The sequence below is a fragment of the Dasypus novemcinctus genome, chromosome 2 (genome assembly GCF_030445035.2).
Source record: "Dasypus novemcinctus isolate mDasNov1 chromosome 2, mDasNov1.1.hap2, whole genome shotgun sequence".
In the NCBI taxonomy this organism is placed as follows: Eukaryota; Metazoa; Chordata; class Mammalia; order Cingulata; family Dasypodidae; genus Dasypus; species Dasypus novemcinctus.
Window position 1 is genome coordinate 149,041,512 of NC_080674.1, and position 20,938 is coordinate 149,062,449.

General features: G+C 42.0%; 1 protein-coding gene across 12 annotated transcripts in view; it reads left to right on the plus strand.

Moving 5' to 3' along the window:
- LOC101426922 (protocadherin alpha-C2) overlaps positions 1–20,938 on the plus strand; it is a 220,423-nt gene that overhangs the window by 190,345 nt on the left and 9,140 nt on the right. For 7 of the 12 annotated variants that reach the window (XM_058285727.2, XM_071210249.1, XM_058285823.1 and 4 more), the window contains exon 3: positions 2,893–2,981. In XM_058285727.2, coding sequence (XP_058141710.2) covers positions 2,893–2,981 — 89 coding nt within the window. Of the gene's footprint in view, positions 1–2,892; positions 2,982–6,229; positions 6,290–20,938 lie in introns of all 12 variants that reach the window. The other 5 variants (XM_058285749.2, XM_058285764.2, XM_058285741.2 and 2 more) reach the window with 1 other exon arrangement.

Below are 20,938 nucleotides of genomic sequence, written 5' to 3' on the forward strand. Positions count from 1 at the left end.
TTTGGAGGCAGCCAATTTAACTTAAGAAAAGTAACTCTGACTTCTTTTATCCTATCTCTGCTTTCTGTTCCTCCCTTAAAAAGTGTAATTATTATTGATGCTTTTGGATTTCGGTGCATTGTATATTGTATGTGTGATGTTGTCTACCTTGGTTTTCTATCACACATGTTCTACCACATCCTATTAACTACAGTAACTTATTCTTGTTCATGTTCATCACAGTTACAGCCTCCTTATCTTTGCCATCTCATTGCTCTTTTTTTACCATCAATGGCATGGGCTCTTCAGAGCCTGAGCCATGTGAAAGACTGTTATTGACTATCTGGAGCCTGAATCTAGCTTACTTTAAATTAACCTAGAGTAATAGTGTTACTCAAAGACTCAGATTAAATACAACTGTGCTTTCCCTACTTTGTCTCTTTGACAGTAATTGATTACCATTATTCTTAGAGTTTATCCAGTATCCATGCCATGTGGCCAAATAAAAGAGTGAAGCTTTTAGGTGTCTTTGGAAACCAAATAGGGATGTCCAAGAAACTATTGCCCACTCCACCAAAAGGATTTAATTTTAGAGAGGTAATAAACTCCAAACATAATCTCCTCAAAATATATGGGCAACTGTTTAACAGATCTTCACCAAACCTACATCAGTTTCTAAAGAGAGAGCTTTCAAAGTATGTGCTGAGTTAATGAAAAATTACCCATTAAAAATACATTAGCATAAAATAAATGAACACTCTCATGCATTACAAATTGAGCAGAAATCATATTGGGTACTATTTCTGAACCAGAAGCAATCAGTAAAGGGCCAAAGACATGTAGTTGACTTGGTGAGATGTCATACTATAACCTAGGTCATCATTTTAGGCTGAAACCCTCATGTAGATGCCTAAATACTATGTGTCAGAAGGAATTCTTTCCATTTTTTGGAGACCAGCTTATTCTTTCACATGCATTTAAACTATTGGTGGGAACCATACCAATTATTTCTGTCCCAATTGAAGTAAATAAAGTCAGTGCTTTGCTTGGAAAGTAACAAGGGTATGAGATGTACTCTAAAAAAAAAAAAAGAAAGCCAAATGTGATCCTATTCAGGTTCCAATTAAGATAGATATTATGAGATTTAAATAGGATAAGAAATTGAATATAATTTTGAATATTAAAATGCCAGTTTTTCCTTACAACATAGTGTATTGAACATTATATTAGAGTTATGAACTTAAATGATACTTTTTTTTTCAACACATGTGCTTGGCTTCTTGGTCTTTCCAGCCTCAGACCTCATGCAGATGTTTGTTTTTTGTTGTTGTTTTTTAAAATTCTGCTTTGAGTCGAGCTGGTTCCAGAGTGGTTACAGCTTCCAAATGAGTCTGTCTGAACGTATACAATTTGCTGGTGGCATCCAGGAACACCTGAAAGATATTAGTATTTGGAAAAAGAAAAAGATGTTAGGGTGGAGATGAAGGAAAAATAGCAAAAGGTAGAGTTTAATGAATGAATTTCTACTAGTTATGTTATTTAAAGTCAAGGAGTGAGAGAATATTTATCTTATAAATCTAAGAAGTTCAAGTTTGCCTGCTCTTTTGCCCACATAAATCCTTCACTTGGTAGGAGAAGTTTTATTTTAGTAGTTTAACTTTCAGAATAAACAGATGTCTAGTGGAAAAGGGTCCTCTAATTTTGGTGGGGGTTTTCTTTGATGATATTTACTCTAGCATTCCATTTGTTCCTTCATTCATACATGCTACACATATTTGAGGGTGTAATATGTGCCAGCATTAGGCATATGTAAATGAATACAGTGTTCTCCCCATCCTTGAACAGTGTATGTGCTATCTCTGTTGGCCTCTGATGGTTTCCCAGTCCATTTCTCACTCCTGCAATGTTTCACACTGAATGAATCTCTTCTGGGCTGGGATCTCTGAGTGGTGTTAATAGGGTTCCTGTAGTCCCAGGAATTATAGGGTGGGTCGTCTATGCTAAAAGATTTAGAAAGAATAAAGCAGAAAATGAGGTTAACAATTAATTGGGTAGATAAGCTGGAATAATACTACAATTGTCAGCAAATCGTTTTGGTGTATTTCCTCTTTGCTTTGTAGAGCCCATAAGCAAGGGAACCTGCAAGAGAGGTTCTTTTGAAAACCATCTTTCTTGTCTGCCTCAGTATTAAGATGTTAAAGTGGCATTCGTTGGAAAAACAATTTTTAAAATATAGCATTAGATTTCTGGTGGGCTTCCTGATAGATTTGGTGAGAACCACATGGCATAAATGGAATCCAAAATTGCCGTAAAGATAAAACATGTTTATTGCCTGATGATATAGCAGTTATGTTTTAGTTTCTCAGCTGCTAAAACAAACACCATGCAGTATGTTGGCTTAACAAAAGCAATTCATTGGCTTATGGTTTCAGAGGCTAGAAGGCTTGCTCCCTCCCTGGTTCTGTATCTTCTGGCTGGCCACCAATTTTGGGGGTTTCTTGGCTTTTTTGTCACTTGGCAATGTACATGGTGGTGTCTTCTCCTTTCTCTTCCACATTTCATTGATTTCCAGCTTCTGGCTATTCCCATGGCTTCTCCTTCCATGTCTAATTTCCTTTGCTTATAAGGACTTCAGCCATATTGGATTAAGGCCCACCCTCATTCAATTTGGACACACCTTAACTGATAATATCTTCAGAGGCCCTTTTTAAAAACAGGTTCACACCCACAGGACCATGGCTTTGGGCCTGAACATGCCTTTTATGGGGGACGTGATTCAATCCCCAACAAGGCAACAAGTCAGCATTGCTTCTGCAGTTTATGCAAGGTGTCTGCTCAGCAGTAACTGCTTCAAGGTGAGCTGGAAAGGCATTTTATGGTCTAACCATTATCTCGGTCTATGTGTTTACTCAGCTCTGTGCACCTGGAAGAGGCTGGCATTCTACGGGCTGGTCCAGGAGGGCCCGATCAGCAGTGGCCAACAGTATCCAGTGCTACACCGGGTAAGGAGATGGTGTTTTTCTATTCTTGCTTGGGTTCTGGAAATTGATCGGATGACTTGTTAAGTTTTTGTTAAGACCAGGCATGTTGGTGACTCTCTGTTCTTTCTTTTTTCCTTACACAGTCTCCTTATTTTGATTTTCCACTTGATGTCCTTCAAGAGTTGATAACATAGCTAAGTGTGTGTGTCTAAAATTCTTTCCAAAAATAATCAGGTACCTTTCAAATGCTTAGGTTGGCCAAGCCACACAGAGAGGGTCTGGTGGACTCATGCAGAGATGACACTGTTAGCAAAGGTCTTTTGGTTGGAGACAATAGAAACTCACTCGGAATAGTGCAAGGGAAAGGGAAAGAGATGGTTAAATAGTTATATAGATGGAGAAGTGGATGTGGCTTGGCCAGTTGGGCACCTGCCTACCACATGGGAGGTCCTGGATTCAGGTTCCGGTGCCTCCTAAAAGAAGATGAGCAGATACCACCCTACACCTCAACAAGCTAGACGCCACCCTCGCTGCAAGCAGATGCTACACGGCAGCAGATGACACAAGTCAGCAGATGCCACAGCCTGCAGGGAATGGATGTGGCTTAGGCTGTTGAGCACTTGCCTCTCATGTGGGAGTTCCTGGGTTTGGTTCCTCGTGGAGAAGGCGAGCAAACAATGAGCAGACAGACTAGAGAACCATCTGGGAGGGAGGATAAATAAATAAAAATAAATAAATCTTTTTAAAAAATAGTTATATAGGTCGATAAATAGGGAGTGGAAAGAGGAGAGGGGAATGGAGTTTCTCATGGAAATGGAAAATCATTGGAGCCAAGGCTGAGTCAGATCTGGTTATCCCTGCACATCTCAGACTGGTTTTTACTGTCAAACATGACTGGTTCACAGTTTCTTAGTTCAGAGGACCAGTGGCGACCAATACCTAATCCAAAATTTCAGGGAAGACAATCTGCTGTGTTGAGTCAGGAATTCATTGTCTGGATGATCATGGGCAAATTGCTGAAGCTCACATTTCCTTAGTTTCCATATTCTTGTCTAATCCCTGAGAAAATGTGATATAATAAAATACCCGGGGGGTCCCAGAAAGGGAGGATATTGGGTTGGGCAGAGACCACAAATGGTATCTACCATAATCCTCTGTAAACAGAACATGATGATGCTAATTACGATGATGATGATAGTTACTAATCTTTGAGTCATAATAGGCCCAGTCACTGTTCCATTACATACATGTACATTATATACATGGTCTCATTTATTCCTCATGACAAAAATGGAGATACAGAAAGCCTAAGAAACTTAACCTAGTTCACCTAACTTATAAGTAGCAGAGGGAGGATTGAAACCCAAGTGTGTCTAGCTCCAAATCCATGTGTATCTAGCACTTATATTCATAACCTGTTTGGCTTGTAAGAATCAACCCAAATACAGATAGATAGATCAATAGAAGATAGAAAGAAAGAAAGAAAGGAAGGAGGGAGGGAGGGAAGAAAGGAAGGGAAGGGAAGGGAAGGGAAGAAGGAAGGAAGGAAGGACATAAGCGCTTGTGTATAAAAACTTATTTCAAGCAGGTGCATTTCAAATGATTAGGCTATCCAAGTAACATGTGCAGCTAAAGGCCCATTTTTGCTGGCAACTCTAAGGGCTGTCGTTGATTCTAATCAGCCAGCATTTGCTATTTATGAATGTTGCACAATGCAACTAAAAGTCACATTTGTAAAAAAAAAAAAAATGCACAAGTTAGAGCAATTCATTAGAGAACTAATATTGCCAGATGGCAAGAGGAGGAACATAAAATAGTTCATTGACAAGTCTGCAATCCTAGTGCCAATGATGGAATGAAGATGGGGGCTGGAGGAGGAAGTGGCTTTAGACTGCCAAGTGTTGCTGCAGGGTGGGGGTGGGGGGCATCTGGAACGGTGAGAAATACTAAATTCAAGCAGTCGCATGAAATCATGCCTTGCTACCTAGGCTTTGCAGGGTTTAATTTCAAGTTTTTTTGTTGGTTCTTATAGAGTCATCTGGTGAATCAAGAACTAACTTTGAGTTCTAGCTCCCTCTCAGTGATGATATTGGTTGATATTCCGGAGAAAATGTGAATAGGAACCCTCTGTTGATGATTTCATCTGCCTTTGGTGGAGGTCTCTCCTTCAGATTCAAAAGAGTATTAGCAACCCATTTCTTAATGGAAGAGTGGAAAGGCATCTCTGTTGCTCTACTTCCCAACCCCTTCTTGTATAACCCCTTCCATCCAGGGCTGTGCTTCTTACTCATGAGTCCCAGTCCTCTCAGCCATGGCTGAGATGGAATAACATCTTCCAGTTACTCCAAGGGTGACGTAGCCATGGTTTCCAACCTACCTCTGCATTGATTAAAGGAATTCTGCCTGCCTTCTGCTTTGTCCTTCTCGTGCTTTTAGGTTTTAGAACTTAAAATATAGTCTGTGGTTTTTGGTGGGAATATGGCGTAGAGGTTAATATTAATAATATAATTTGGAATAAGACAGATCTGTGTTGAATTCTCATTTCAAACTTACAGGATGAGCATAGGCAAACTGTTTAAATTCTTATGTTCTTAATTACCTCGTCCATTAATTGGACATAATAATAATACATAAATTATTGAGTTGCCATGAGAACTAAAGGAGGACAAAAAGAGCTGAACATAGTGCTTAACAGAAGTATTAATAAATGCCTCATCTTCTAACTTCTTTTATCCTGGGATGTTTTTGTTTTGTACCATCTATGATTTGGCCTTGGTTGAAAACCTAGTGGCCACAATTCAGTAATTTTCATTTCTAGGCCCTGATACCTGCCCCCTGAGGTTGCCTGGATCATCCTGACATCTGTGTGGTCCAGTTACCTCCAGGTGACTTTCTGGGAATGGTGGTGATGGGACTTTACTATTTGCTGCTTCATGAAAAGGACAAAGTACCAGAAAACCTGGTTGTTTCCAGTCCCAAATAGAGCCAGCCTTTCATTGATTGCTTCCCTTAGTAACTCATGACAAAGGTGTGGATACTTCAGAAGGCCTCCTCCTGGTGCTGGAGTCCCCTTGCACTTGTGGCTGAGTCCCTCCTGTGAACCAGTTGTTGATTACTTTTCTCAGAGGGACACCTGCAACAGCTGCAGTCATGGGTGTAAATGGAGAGGGGCCTGCTTTGCATTAATCCTCATTCTCATGTGTTCTTGCGATTGTTTTCTCTCTTTGAGTAATTCTTTTGCTTTGCCACTAAAGTGTTTATTTTTATAGTCCACAGAAACCTAGGACAAAGATGCCACACCTTGAAGGGATCAATAGGGACACCACCAGGTGATGTTTTTCTGCAGATAAACAAACCAGGCATTACTTTGGTTAATCCTGATTCCTGGCCCCTTTCTGCAGCTTGGCCTGTGAGTGAGGAGACCTGCACCTCGGGCTTTCTTATTTCCTTAGCATCTTCCTGTGAAGACTGAGCAATGAGAATGAAAATGAGCTAAATAAAGGCATTCATGGAACATAGTCACAGCCTCATTTTCAGATGGAGGACTGTGTTTTGGGGAAGGGCTTTAAAGGACCAGTCCCACACATTGCAGCTCTCACATTTCTCAAGGTGGATGCTCTTAAGAGGTTTTAATGAGTGCCCTCTGTGTTCACTTCCTAGAGGGCATCCTGAGAGCTGCATGGGGGGTAGCTGGTCTGGTCTTGGGGTAGGGAAGGAGGGCAGGCTGCTTTGCTGCCTGTTACTGGTTCTTCTAGTCTCCTCTTTCTACATTTCATGAGGTACCTAAGGCAACAGTGAATTATTTTTGGAGTGAGAGATGTTCACTATTTTCAGAAGCACTCAGGGAATCACAAAACATACCTACTGCCAAAGATCACATTATGGCTTATCAAGCAAGACCCCAGGGGATCTGGGGCTAAACAGTAAAAGATTAAGAATTCTGTAGGTGAGGCAATTATGGCAGTGAGACTTAGAGAACATTAACTTAGAGGGACTAGAATAGTAGTTCTCAGGGTATGATTCCCAGACCAGCAGTACCAACAATACCTGGGAATTTGTTAGAAATGCAAATTTTCAGCCTCCACTCTAGATCTACTGAATCAGAAATTCTCAGGGTGGGCCCAGCAATCTGCGTCTTAACAAGCTGCTCTGTGTGATCATAATGCACTCTAAAGTTTGAGAACTGGTCTAGATTAAATATTCTTGAGGTTGTCTGATATCTTTGGAGGCTCAGAAACCATGCAAAGAAGGCATCTGCTTATGATTCTTGCAAGAAGTAAGGGATCTTTCCCTCATATCAGTTATCCTCCTACGAATTCTAGCTCTGCTACTTAGTAGTTGTAGGTCCTTGGGACCATTACTTAACATTTCTGATTCCTAGTTTCTTTCTCTGTAAAATGGAGATGATAGTACCATCTACTTTATAATGCTCTTCCAAGAATTAAATGAGCTAATGCACACATCACAGTGCTTAGAGAACAGTGTTTAGTAACTGTAGCCATGTTTATGACATTTCAAGGTATGGCTCTATTCTTCAACTCCAGAACATAGGCCTGAATTGTTCCAAGTGTTCTCTTTGGAAAGACTGTGTTACAGAGAAGAAACTTTTTAAAGTGTCTGTATTTTTATTTCCCAGGGGAATTGCTTTTGCCAGTTTGCCACATCTCTCTATTCCATGGAAAATGTACCATAGTTTTACAGGGGGATTCATGCTTTTATTTATCTTAGGGATTCCTGTCCCTCTGACAAAACCAGCTCTCCATGGAACACTTCATCTCTAATGTTTCCCCATAAAGAAACCACAATCCTTAAGTTTTTTGGAATCCATTTAGGAGCAATGCCAAAGTGAATTTTTCCACTTAGAGTGAGTGCAGCCTCGGTCTGTTGGAGAATTTAGAAAGCACGCTGTTCTACTAACCTGCTCACCCTCAGCTTCTGCTGTTATGGCAATGAGAGGTGGCCTGGGAGGTGCGTGCTTATCCTTATTAGGAAAAAGAATGGGGTCAGGGATCTCTGTGAGTAGGTCAGCTCCCTCCTGTCAGCATCCTCTACGCTCACCTTCCATCTCACAGCCCAGGAGTACTAGCTTGGCTCAGAGATCTGTACCATAAGAAAATGAATCCTTATAAGAGGCACTTTCTGGAGGTGTGGAGCTCATTGAACAAAGCTCATAAGGTAGCTTATGTTGAACAGAGAGTTTGTGTCTTTGGATTGGTTCTGGAGGGAAGGAACAAGGGGAATTAGCATTCTCCACCTAGAAGAAGCCATGGAGCAGAATAAGTCTTTGCTGGTCCATCCTTCCATGACTTGCTTCATCTCCTTCTTGGAGGAAAGCTTTGTACCTTCTGTTTTTAAAGGTCATGTAAATAAAAGAAAGGAATGGAAACTTTCCTGTATTTCCTGAAATTAAACATTTCTGTTTAATAAATTGATTCTGTTTAATGAGCAGATTCTGAGAAAGTTCTTTCCCCACACCCTGTATTGCCTGCACTTCTCCCATGCACCCCACCCCTGATACCAGTTCTTCTAGGCTTGATAGCTCAGGGCAGAATACAGTCAGGAGTGGGGCCATAATATATAATGAAAGAATTTCTTTTATTATGTAAAAACAGAGCACATGTCTCCTGAAAACGAGCTAATCCTGTGTACGCTCAGCTCCTGGGTATATGTCTTAGAGGATGTACGTCTTGCAGGGTCAGGAACTGGAGAGGCATTATAGTTCTTTCTCTTATCATTGATCCCTTTAACATGCCACCTCCAGTGGAGCAGTACAGCCTGACCTGAAAACATCATGAGAAATGATTTTTGAATATACTTAGAAAAATAATACACTTTATCTTTCTTTTGTTGGAGATTGTTCCGTGGAACAAGAGAGTTTGCAAATGATGCTCCCTTTGAGCTTTCTCTGCACACCATCCTTTGTAGCTCAATTCTTTTTTTTTTTTTTTTTTTTTTTTTTTTTTTTTTTTTTCCATCCAGATACCTTTATTATGGGTTTATGTGACCTGGTAAATCTACATCCTGGTAATTCCAGGGATATTAACAACACAAGCGAAATGAGAGCTGCTAAAAGCAGAATCTTCCAAGTGTCCTGCAGATGCTATTTACAAACTGCCTGGATAAAGTCAGGCTTTCGTGTAGCTCAATTCTTAAGCTCTTTAGCAAAAGGGAGATTTAAGTTTCTGCTGTGCAGTCCCAGTGTCACAAAGGGTGAAGGAAGGGGTTACAACACTGCCACCTGACTCAGCTCAAAGATGACAGGCCACCTGTGTGTTTGAGAGGTTTGTGGGGAAGGTGAAGTAGAGGGTGGAGTCTGCACATTCTGCAGGGAAGATTACTTAGATTGCTTGTAACTCCTTCCTGGAAGTGCATGGACAAGAAAGTCCTGCTTATGACCCAGGAGGGCAGGGGAGTTGTGATAGCTTGTTCCTTTAAGCCTTGCCCTTAGCCTCACTGATACATACTAGTACATTAGAAATGAAAGCCTGTCCCAGTGACAACAGGGTCTTTAGTGACAAATATTTTCAGAGAAACTCAACCCAGATTCCAAAGAAGCCTGAAAAGTTCATCTTCTCAGAGGCAATGAACTTTGCAGTTGAAAGGGTCATCCCTAATCTGGAGCAACAAATTCAGGTCAAGCACTGGGTAGACAAGAAGTCTCTAGGGAAGGGTCATGAGAGAGCTCGTTGCCTGGAAGCCCAGAAATGAGTGTGTGGATTGGAGAGGAGCCCTGGCTGTGCCTGATCACTTGGGTTCTTATTACCCTTCAGTCAGAAAAGGAAGGGGGAGGACAGAGAGATGATTTTCCAATCTCACTAAGACCAAAAGCTTCCTAGGCAACAGCTCTACCTGGAATGGTCTGTCTCCTGGGGTGGGGGCTCGGTAGAGGATGGGAGAAGGCAGTCCTGAGAATCGCAGTACCAAAGGGAATATGGAAAAAGGCATGTATGGACTAGTATTAACAGGATATCGAGAGCTTAATAAAAGTCAAACTCTAGAGGCATAACTATAAAAGATTAGTTTATTAAAAAGTAACTTTCAGGAACCAAATTTTTTTTTAAAGATTTTTTTTTCCTTTCTCTCCCCGCCCCCCCCCCCCCAGTTGTCTGCTCTCTGTGTCCATTAGCTGTATGTTCTTCTGTGACCGCTTCTATCCTTATCAGCAGCACCGGGAATCTGTGTCTCATTTTTTGTTGTGTCATCTTGCTGTGTCAGCTCTCTGCGTGTGCGCCACCATTCCTGGGCAGGCTACACTTTCTTTCATGCTGGGCGGTTCTCCTTATGGGGCGCACTCCTTGCGCGTGGGGCTCCCCTACACGGGGGACATCCCTGCGTGGCATGGCACTCCTTGCGCGCATCAGCACTGCGCATGGGCCAGCTCCAAACGGGTCAAGGAGGCCTGGGGTTTGAACCGCGGACCTCCCATGGGTAGGTGGATGCCCTATCCATTGGGCCAAGTCTGCTTCCCCAGGAACCAAATTTGAATCCACAAGAGAACAAAGAGAAGACTAGAGTTGTGTCCCTTGTCGACTAGATCCCAGACAGTATACCCTGAACCTCTAGATTACAGCTACTGTTGCATGTAAATAACAACCAAACTTAAAAAACAGTAAAACGACAGGATTTCCATTTTGGCCTGGAGCCAGAAGTCGCTGCCTTCTGGCTGAACAGAGCCATCTCGAGGAGGGAAGGTTCACCCTCTGGAGACCTGAGGCGCGGAAAGTCAAAACGGACGCCATCCTCCAAATGTATGATGACGGGCACCCATAAGAAGTCTTATGACATGAAAAAGGACTGTGCGCACAACAATGGAGTCAACTCCTGTACCTTGTGCCTGGAGGAATTCCAGACACCTGTGCAAAATTATCAGAACCAGAGGACGTGAACAGCGATTGGATAGACGCCTGCGAGGCAGCCAATCAGAAACAGCGTGGAGCACCCACCCACTTACCAGCCCCTTTTGCAGTGCGCACCACCTGCTGGGTACCAAACCAGAGAGAGCTGGGGGTCCAGGGTGCGGGTCCAGGGCTGCGGCAGTCCTCTGTGTGTTTATGTGTGTTGTGAATGTGTGTGGCTGCGGGGCAGGGGTTGGGGGGGTGCGAGTGTGCGTGTGGTCGCAGAGATGGGGTGGAGTCGAGGGCTTTCTTGCCGACGGGCCGAAAAGACCCTGGTTGACTCAGAAAGCCTTTGACTTGCTCCGACCTCCCGGTCCTTGGCCCTCCCTGGCTTTGGGACTTGGGCTTCTTGGGAGTTCAGTTTGTTGATGCCCCTGAGCAAGGACAGGCCCACCTCTGCTCACCAGCACCTTGCCCATTTTGACTGGACCTTCCAGCCTCCTTCCGTGCCTTCCAATGCCGGTGGCCCAGGATTCAAAGTCCTGCAGGCCTCTTGGCTGCCGGTGTTAACCCGAGGCCCTGCTTCATGCATAGCTCCTTTTGTGGAGGAGACAAGGACTGGGTTGGGGGTGGGGGGGTGAGTAAGTAAAACCTGCCCTGTACAGAAAGTCTGAACAAACAAGTCTGTTGATGATCCAAGAAAGCCTACCCTTTTGGGTTTATTTCCTGTAATGGGCCAATCCTGTTCCAACGTTGTTAGTCTAGGAGGTCTCATGGGCCAAGCTCCCTTCCCAGGTTTTCTCTCTTGACTTTTACGGCTGTTATAGATTGTTTTACTAAAGAACACCCCTGTTGTGTCTCTGTTCCCATAACAACCTGGAGTCAGGTGAACGCCCTCTAGGTCAGTGGCAAGGCTAGAAGCCTCAGCCTGTGTGAGGGATTTACCTTAGATGCACAGCAGAATGCATGTCATAGGTTTGGGGCCACCTTTGAGGGAGAAGAGCATCACCAGGTATAAACAGTCCTAAGATAGATAACTATGAGTCTGAGTTTGGCCCTGTGTTTGCTGATGAACCACAGAATGCAGCAGTTCCCTTCTCTCAGCTAAAGCCTATTTTCAAAAAAAAGCCCTGGCAAGTTTTTTTTTTTAAAGTATGTGTGTGTGTGTTGGGGGGGGGGAGTGTCTTTGTTGTTCAAGTTCTAAAGTCTTTATATTTTGTGCTGTTACCCCCTGGGTGGTAGGAAAAAAACCTCTTAGAATCAGAGAAAGCTGCCATTTGTAGTTAATAGCTGCCATTTATTGAAAACTGTAATAAGTACTCTATATGTATTGAATACTTAAACAACTTTAAAAGAGAAGTATATTGTTATTCTCATTTTTTTTTTTTTTTAGATAGGGAAATTGAGGCTGAGGGTTAAGTGACTTCTTTATATTCACACAACTAGTAAATAGGTTTTTCTGGTCACCATTATATTCTCAGTGTCAAACAAGGTGTCTAGCACATGGAGTTGCTTAATCAGTAATAATAGTTGCTTATTGCTGCTGTAACAAATTACCATAAACTTAGTGGCTTAAAACAATATGCAGTTATTATCTTAGAGTCCTGGAGGTTAGAATCCACAGTGGGTTTCACTGGGCTAAAATTAAGGTGTCAGCAGGGCTGTGTTCCTTCTGGAGAATCCATTTGCCTGCCTTTGCAGTTTCTAGAGCCTGCCTGCATTTCTTGGATCGTGGTCTCTTCCTCTGTCTTCAAAGCCAGCAACGTGCATCTTTAAATCTCTGACTCTCTCCCTCTTTCACTTATAAAGATCCTGGTGATTACATTGGGCCTACCTGGCTAGTCCAGGATAATCACCCCATCTCAAAATCCTTAATTTAATCACTTTGGCAGAGTCCCTTTTGCCAGGTAACAGCATATTCACAGGGGCAGGGATTAGGATGTGGGCATATTTGGGGAGAGGCATTATTCTGCCAACGACAGGTTCTTTCATGCTCAGGCCAAGGTGGCTGTGTGTGTGTGTGTGTGTGTGAGGTGAAGGTAAATTAAAGTGGGTATTAGGACTATGAAGGGGGTGTAGTGGGCCTTAAATACCTTTTGAAGTCTATTAACTGTCAGAAGTTTGGTGGAGGCTAATTAATCGAACACACACACACACATATTCCCTCCAAATCTTAACAAGTTAAGAACATGCAAGAAGTCAGCTGAGGGATCAAAGTTCATAATCAGGCTTATTGTTGATAAAGATGGTCTGGAGTATATGGCAGGACCTTCAGTCACCCAAATGCAAGGGAGGAATATAAAGACTGGCAGGCCTCTCTCCTTTGCGTACCAAATACGGGCTGAGCTAGAGCGGAAAAAGAATTAGAGGAGAGGTGTGTCATAACACTGATTTTACCCAATTGAGAAGCATGACCAGGCTTTTAATAATCTCCCCAATCAGCTAAGCTACTTTTCTTTCTCAAGAAGAGTAAGGAAAAAATCTTCCTCCCTAACACATCCCTGGAAAGGTGGAAGTACTGGTTTGGTGGGTGTTCCCTTCTCTGTGGGCAGAGGTGGAAATGTGGAGAGGGGAGGAAAATGGATCCTACTATATCACTGCATTATTATTTTAGGACTAAGAGTTATTGTTCTACCCAGGCTTAAGAGTATTGTTCCAACAGCTGGAGAGCAGCACTTGGACAGCCTTCTTTGGATCATCCACAAGGCCGTTCTGGAAGGAGACAGTCATGGGGTTTGGTAGCTTGGGCTGTGCTGGAAAAGTCACTGTCCATGGGAAGATGTCAGGCACATATTGCCTACCCGATTTGCCTCTAGCATCTGTGTCTAGGTCAGGGCTTCTTAAGCTTTTTTGTTCCATGGACCCCTTTGCCAGTCAGGTGAAGACCACAGACCCCTTACTAAATCCACACTATACTGTGTATTTAATAAATATATCACACCCGCACCAACATGTCCCCACAAGAATAATGTTATTTTGAATTTCAGTTCAAGCTCACAGACCCCTTGTTAAGAATCCCTGGTAGTGGAAGCAGATTAAAATGTATATCCAGGATTTTCCTGAAGAAGAAAAATAAAAAGTTCAAAGCCTGATCAGTGTTTATGTATGTGTTGGGAGAGGGTAAAGTGGGATATTTCAGCAGATATTACCAAATCCCACCGCTTTTCCTCAATGATGCTTCTGGCAGGGAGGACGGGGCGGTACAGGAGGCAATGTGACTATGGCCCGAGGCTTTGGATGCACATGCATCTCAGGATTTGCTTACTTGTTTGTTTAGCAGCATTTTTGCTTGACAGCCATTCCTCACAGGCTTACTTCCTTGAGGTCCTGACAGGCTAGGTACCTCCAACGTCCAAGACCTCCCTGCACCCTTGGCTGCCCTGATTGGAGATGCAGTCACTCCTCCTGCCTCTGACAGTGATTAGGGCATGAGACACCTGAAGGAGCCTCCCCAGAGGCCAGCATACCCGGGGGTTCCTTGTGTCACTGAGGTGCCAACCCGCTGCTGTCCTTGCAGACCACAGGCAACGGGGCTGTGCATACTCAGCGGTCAGTGTCACATAAGCTTCCCTCTGTTGGGCTAAGTATAAATCGCCTTCGGGAAATTTCTTTAGGGGGATGATCTATTTGATACACTCTTTGTAAATGTGGGGGTTTAGAGATACAAACTAGCTCCCTCTGTCTTTTCTCACTCAGGGTCACAATCTAACCTCCAGGGTACTAAACTTCTAAAAGGTTGTGGTTTGAAGGGCACTAGGAAGATATCCACAAAAACCACCTTCCAGGCTGATCCGTGGAACTTCACCATTAACTACCACCACTGCATTCTCTTTTAAAATCTTCGTTCATTCATTCTCTCTCACACACACACACACAGATAAGAAAGTGAAGTACTGGAGCATCCTGTCCAGGGGTGTTTTCCTTGGCTTAACTTCAATTTGTAATTGGTTGGTTGGTACCAATTGGTTGGTACCTTCTATATAGTTATTAAACATTTATTAAGCATTTAAGACCTGGTTCTGTTCTAGCGGGTGGGAATATAATATTAAATATAACACAGTTCTGCCCTCATAATCTAGTGGGGCAGACAGAAATGTAAAGAAATAAGAGGGCAGTATTACAATATCATCCATAGGTGGCTAGCAAGTGGGAAGGAAGCTGGGACAAACCCCTAGGGCCTGGCAGTCTACGGAGGGACCAGGGTCTACCTGTGCTGCAATCAGAACACACCCCATTTAAGTAGGTTAAGCAGGCCCACCTTTCCCGAGAGGGACTCCCAAATTGTTTTCTCAGGACCCAAAACCTTTCTTTTAGCAACATTGAATAGTTCATGCTATAGAAGCCCAGAAGATGGGATTGGATTTTGGGAACCAAATCACAGATTATGTGACATTTTTACTGGTATTGCAGGGTAATAAGTAGATGTGGAGAGGAAGAGATTTTTGCAAAGGAAACAATGTGCAAAAAATATCTTTTTTTCAGAAGTACATAATCTGGGTCAATTGGATGGATAGGGTGGGATGGAGGGCTGTTGGAAAATGAGATCCGAAAAGTAGACTACAGTCAGATTTGCAGGGCCTTAAATATTCTTCTAAAGAACTTGAAATTTATTTTGTTGGCATTGGAGAGACACCAGAAGGTTTGTTTTTGTTTTTAAGAAAGAAGACTGTATTGAGTCCCCTAACTCTATTGAATCTTTAAAAATCAACTTGTAAGATGTCAAGATGAGCTAATGAGCTAATCAGCATGCTGCTTTTCTTCTCCCAAACCAGGGATTTGAAGCTTTGAGTGTCTATTAATGTGGAATCAAAAGGAGGGTGAATACAGCATTACTTGTTTAAAGGACTGACTTTGGAAATATTCTTAAGTGATTTCGGTGGACTTGCTATGATCATGTCTCAGAGAATGTAGAAAATGAGGGCCTAACATTAAACCAAGCAGGGCTTGGTTAAATTTTGCCTTGTTTGAGCTTCCTAAGAGAGGCAGCATGGCATTATGCCTCACATTCCTGTCCTACTACTTAATAATTGTACAACTGTGCCTCAAATGTGTTAATATGCAAAATAATGACCGTAAGCTGTTGCAAAGATTAAATGAGATAATGCAAGCAAAATGCTTAGCAATGCTTAGCTTATAGTAAGCACTCAAAATAACATCATGGCTGTTGTTACTCAACTTAATACCCTTGACACTTTACACAGTGCCTGGCATATGGTAAATAGGATTCAAAGCAGTTTTTGTTGGATTAAATGGAATGGCATTGAAGTGCACAAGGTGTGGAGGTAATAGTGATGGAGGAGATTCTCCCTGGAAGACACTCATTCTCTTGTCTTCCTACTGCAGTGTTCTGACAGCGCCTCCATTTTATGTCCTGGATGCAGGCATATCACTGCTTGTCTAGAAATGGTTGCTTAAGGCTGAGAAGTGACACAGCAACACAGAACCTGGGATTGCTGCCAAATATTAGGAAGCACAGATTGTGACAAAGTGAGGGGAGGGAAAAGAAGAGAATTTTGAAAACCCAACCAAAGCTAAAAGCAGTTTTATTGTTTGGTGAAGTGGTTATGCCTCACTCAGTTCCAGGTGCCAGGTAGTCCAAAACCTCCAGGATGATTCCCAAGGTGTGGTGCTGAAGAAGGAGCCCAGCAGGGGATCCTGGCATCCTAGCAAGGCCAGTTTAGAAAGGCCCTGCTTGGTTTAATGTTATGCTGTCGCCTCCTTAAAGTTATTAACAATTTTTGAACAAGGAGCCATGCATTTTCATTTTGCGCTGGGCCCTGCAAGTTACGTAGCTGGCCCTGGGTCTAGGCTGCCAAGGATGGTGACATTTTGTCTCGGTTTTTGAGCTACATTGTACTATGCAGCTACTGAGGCCCTCTCTTTTTTATTTAATTATAAAAGGAACAAAAATCATCACAGCAAATTCAATTTGTACAGGACTAAAAGATTAGTAGTGCCTCATTCCTAACCTCCAGTCACATGCCTCAAAAGGAGCCACTGCCAATAGTTTAGTGTCTGTCTTCCAGATTTTTTAAGTATAAATTTAGTGTGTAGATAAAGTAATACCGTTACATTGTGTTGATGTAAATAGTATACAATTCAGCAGTATTTGCATAAAAATTACCAAATTTCCCTCAATCCCATTCCCTTTCAGTGAAGTTGCCATTATCGGTTTTGTGTATATCCTCCCAATCATTCTCAAATTGATTTTTAGTAACATACTTGATGTATGAATATATTCTGTTTATTAAAAAAAATAAGTTTTCATAAAGCAAAATGGGATGTTACACATTTTAGTGAACTGCTTGTTTTTTAAAGTTAATATGTCGTAAAACCTTTCCAAGACCCACCTCATTCTTCTTTAATGAGGGGACAGTACTATATTATATGCTGTTGTGCTGAAAATAAAAGTAAACAGACTTAAAAAATAGGGGTGCAGAACAAGTTTATTGAGCTAAAGTTGTGTTAATGCAAGAACAGTACCAAAAAAAGTTTCTGCTCAAAAATTTGAGTTTGGGGAGCAGCTTTTATGACTGCTTGAGACAAACGGAAGTTGTCTGGGGAAAGGGGAGGGAACAAGGAATCATGATTTATGATTGTACATGCATTCCATGTACGACAGGGCTAGGGGCTTGTATTAGTCAGCCCAAGGGGTGCTGATGCAAAATACCAGAAATTGGTTGGGTTTTATAAAGGGTATTTATTTGGGGTAGGAGCTTACAGATACCAGGACATAAAGCATAAGTTACTTTCCTCACCAAAGTCTATTTGGAGCAAGATGGCTGCTGATGTCTGCAAGGTTTCAGGTTTCCTAGGTTCCTACGTTCCAGGGGCTTGCTTTATTCTGGCTTCAAGGTTCCTTTCTTCCTGGGGCTGGCTTCTCTTTCCTCTGCGTGCTCACTTCCTAGGGCTCCAGTTTAAGTCTTCAGTATCAAACTCCAAAATCAAAACTCCAACATTAAAAGCCCTTGCATCAAAAGCTCCAACTCTGTCCTTTGCCATGCCTTTTATCTGTGAGTCCCCACCCACCAAGGGGTGGAGACTCAACATCCTAATGATGTGGCCCAATTAAAGCCCTAATCATAACTCAATCATGCCCAGTAATAGTCCAGATTACAAACATAATCCAATATCTATTTTTGGAATTCATAACCATATCAAACTGCTATAGGTCTGTTTGGGCAGAGTCTCCTTGAGGCCCAGTTCGTTACTTAGCAAGCAGGATGTTGACATAAGGGTTGTGGTTATCTGGTGAAGATCGGCAGATCTTAACATTGTGTCAGCTTGCATCACTTAACTCAGTTTCTTCTTTATAATTCCCTGGATAAAATGGAAGCTCAAGCAAATCAAGATGGTTAGTAAAATCATTTATCATTCCAATTTCATTATATTACAATTTATCCAGTTTTCTATTGGTATATATTTTAAACAATTCAATATGCAGTGCACATTCTTATACATAATATATCATATATCTTAAGCATTCCTGCTAGTATCTGCATAGGATAAATTTCCAGAGGAGGGATTGCTGGGTCATAGGGTATGAAAATATCAAGTCTGTCTTCTTGTATCTGGGGAAGAACTGCACTTTTATACACTTCCCTCTGCCTCCTCCTCCATCTAGTACTATTTCCGCTTAACTCTGTGACATCATCTTCAAGAACTTACCCCCAGAGTTAATGAGAATACGGGAGCAGAGAGAAAAAATTTACCTGTGAATTATAATAGGAATACTAACCTGTTTAGAGCCCTTAAACCACATACCAGGTATTGTTCTATGCACTTTTCATGTATTAACTCCTTTAATCTGTATAGCCACCCCAAGAGATAAGTCTATTATACCCTTTTTACTCTTTTAGGAATTTGACGTTCCTAGAGGATAAAGTTACACACCTAGTAAGTGGTGGGGCTGGAGTAAACTGTCTCAAGAAAGTATAAAGATACCTTGAGACCAGAGTTTCTCTACTCTATATTGCTTAAAATGATTATTGTATTTATTCATTTACTTTTCTTTTTCTCCCACTCCAGTGTTACTTATTGACGGCAGGGTACCTGTACCTATATTCATATCCATAAACCTAATTCCTAGTGCAATGTATAATCTATAATAAATAAGTTTATTTGGGTGAAAAACAATATCTCCTGAAGGTAATTATGTCCATTCTATAGTTGAGGACAGTACAAGACAGTGTCACCCAAATAGTAGAAAAGCAGAATGGTGACTTGAGATTTGAACCCGAGGCTTCAGTGTGTTGTCCACAAGGTCTAAACTGCCTCCTTTCACTGCCTCCTTCAAAGGGCTCTGGAGAATGGCTCCCTACCTGGCAACCGTTTCTAAGCTGGAAGACTTCACAATTACAGTCTTCTGGGAGGGAGAGCCCAATGGGAGGAGAGTCCCTGGGAAAGAGTTCCTGGAAGTATGACATCCAGGAATAGATTGTTAAAGGGGGAGTCAGGTTCCTTAGAGGAATACCAGATAGTAATAATACCTATTTTTTTATTTCAGATGTTCTGCATACCAGACATTGTTCTATGTGATTTGAGCATTGTCTCTTTTTAATGTTTACAATCTCATTAGATGGATATGATTATCTTTGTTTTACATATGAAAGAATGGGGCTGAGAGGCTAAGTATTACAATTTATCCAGTTTTCTATTGGTATATATTTTAAACAATTCAATATGCAGTGCACATTCTTATACATAATATATCATATATCTTAAGCATGCTTAAGTGACATGCTTAAGGTTATACAACAAATTAAGCTGTAAATCTTAGATTCCAACTCAGGTCTTTGAGACCTGAGAGCCTGCGGAGTAAGCCCTGTGCTAGCCCCAGGATATAACTGCTGACTAAGACTGACGCATTGTGAGGGGCCTTTAAGGGATATCGCCCACCCCAGATCCTGCAGGACCTCAGCACCCAGGAAATAGGTAGAGAAAGTCATGCCGTTTCAGCTCTACTGGGGTGGGGGTGGGGGAGTCACCGAAAGAAAAAATGTCATTTTTTTTTTAGCTGACTATGGAGAGCTTGGGAGGGTTTGAGACCAGCCATTCCAGTTTTTGAATCTGGGTTCATAGCACATGATGTCTTTATACTTTTAACCTAGAAATGGCAGAGTTATTTTGGGCACAAAGCACGAGCTGTGGCTTTAAATATATGCCAAGTGCATTTCTCTCTTCCGCTCTGAGATTACTGAAAATTAGCCCAGCTGTGGCTTGAGGGACCAGCCAGCCACAAAACTTTTCAGATCTGACTCATCCCACCCAAAGCGGTGAAACACCTGAGAGTAACACCTCCAACAGCCTCTGGGGCTGGTATCAGATCAGGCTCCCCATCACCAAGCCTGCCTTCCAATCACACACGCCACTCCTCCCCAACTCCTCAGGGGATAAGGGTGCTCCGCCTCCGAAACACATTTAACTCCATCCCCAGGGTTTCAACAGAAGTTTAAAAAATAATAGTTTTATTAGAGTCAGGGAACAAGTGTGAGAATATTTCAGCTTCATTACCAAACTCCTGTGTGATTTAGGGCAAGCCGTCTTGCTGTAACTCAAGTCTTCAATTGCCTTAGTGGTAAAATGGGATTCCTTTAAGTGAAAAAAATATTATATATGCAAAATGTTTTATAAACTGCCTGACCCATAATAAGCCGTCAGTATTTCTTAAATTAATCTTCTGCTGCTCTGATCTTACTAAGTAAAATTTAATGAGCTTTTTACTTTGTGTCAGGCAATGTGCTAAATGCCCTATAAGGATAGTCACATTTAATTCTAGAACAACCCTATGAAGTGGGTGCTATTTTTATACACTTTACAGATGAAAACTGAGACCCAGAAATACTAAATAATTTGCTTATCCTCACATAATCATTACGAGGTGTAGCCACATTTAAACCTAGGCATTCTAGTTACAGAACCTGAGGTTTTACAGAGAACAGGGAGTGTATTTTTACATTCCCTTGTTTCCATGGAAATTTCTTGCCACTGTCAATTGAAGGACTAAGAAGTGCTGGGGAAATGCTAGTGTAGCTGGGTGTTTTTCTCTCTTTCTCTCTCTGATACTGGACAAGTTTTGGCTTTCAGATCACAGTTCTCCTGTGTTATGTGGGCTGTAATTATTCAGATTAATGTTGCCCAATT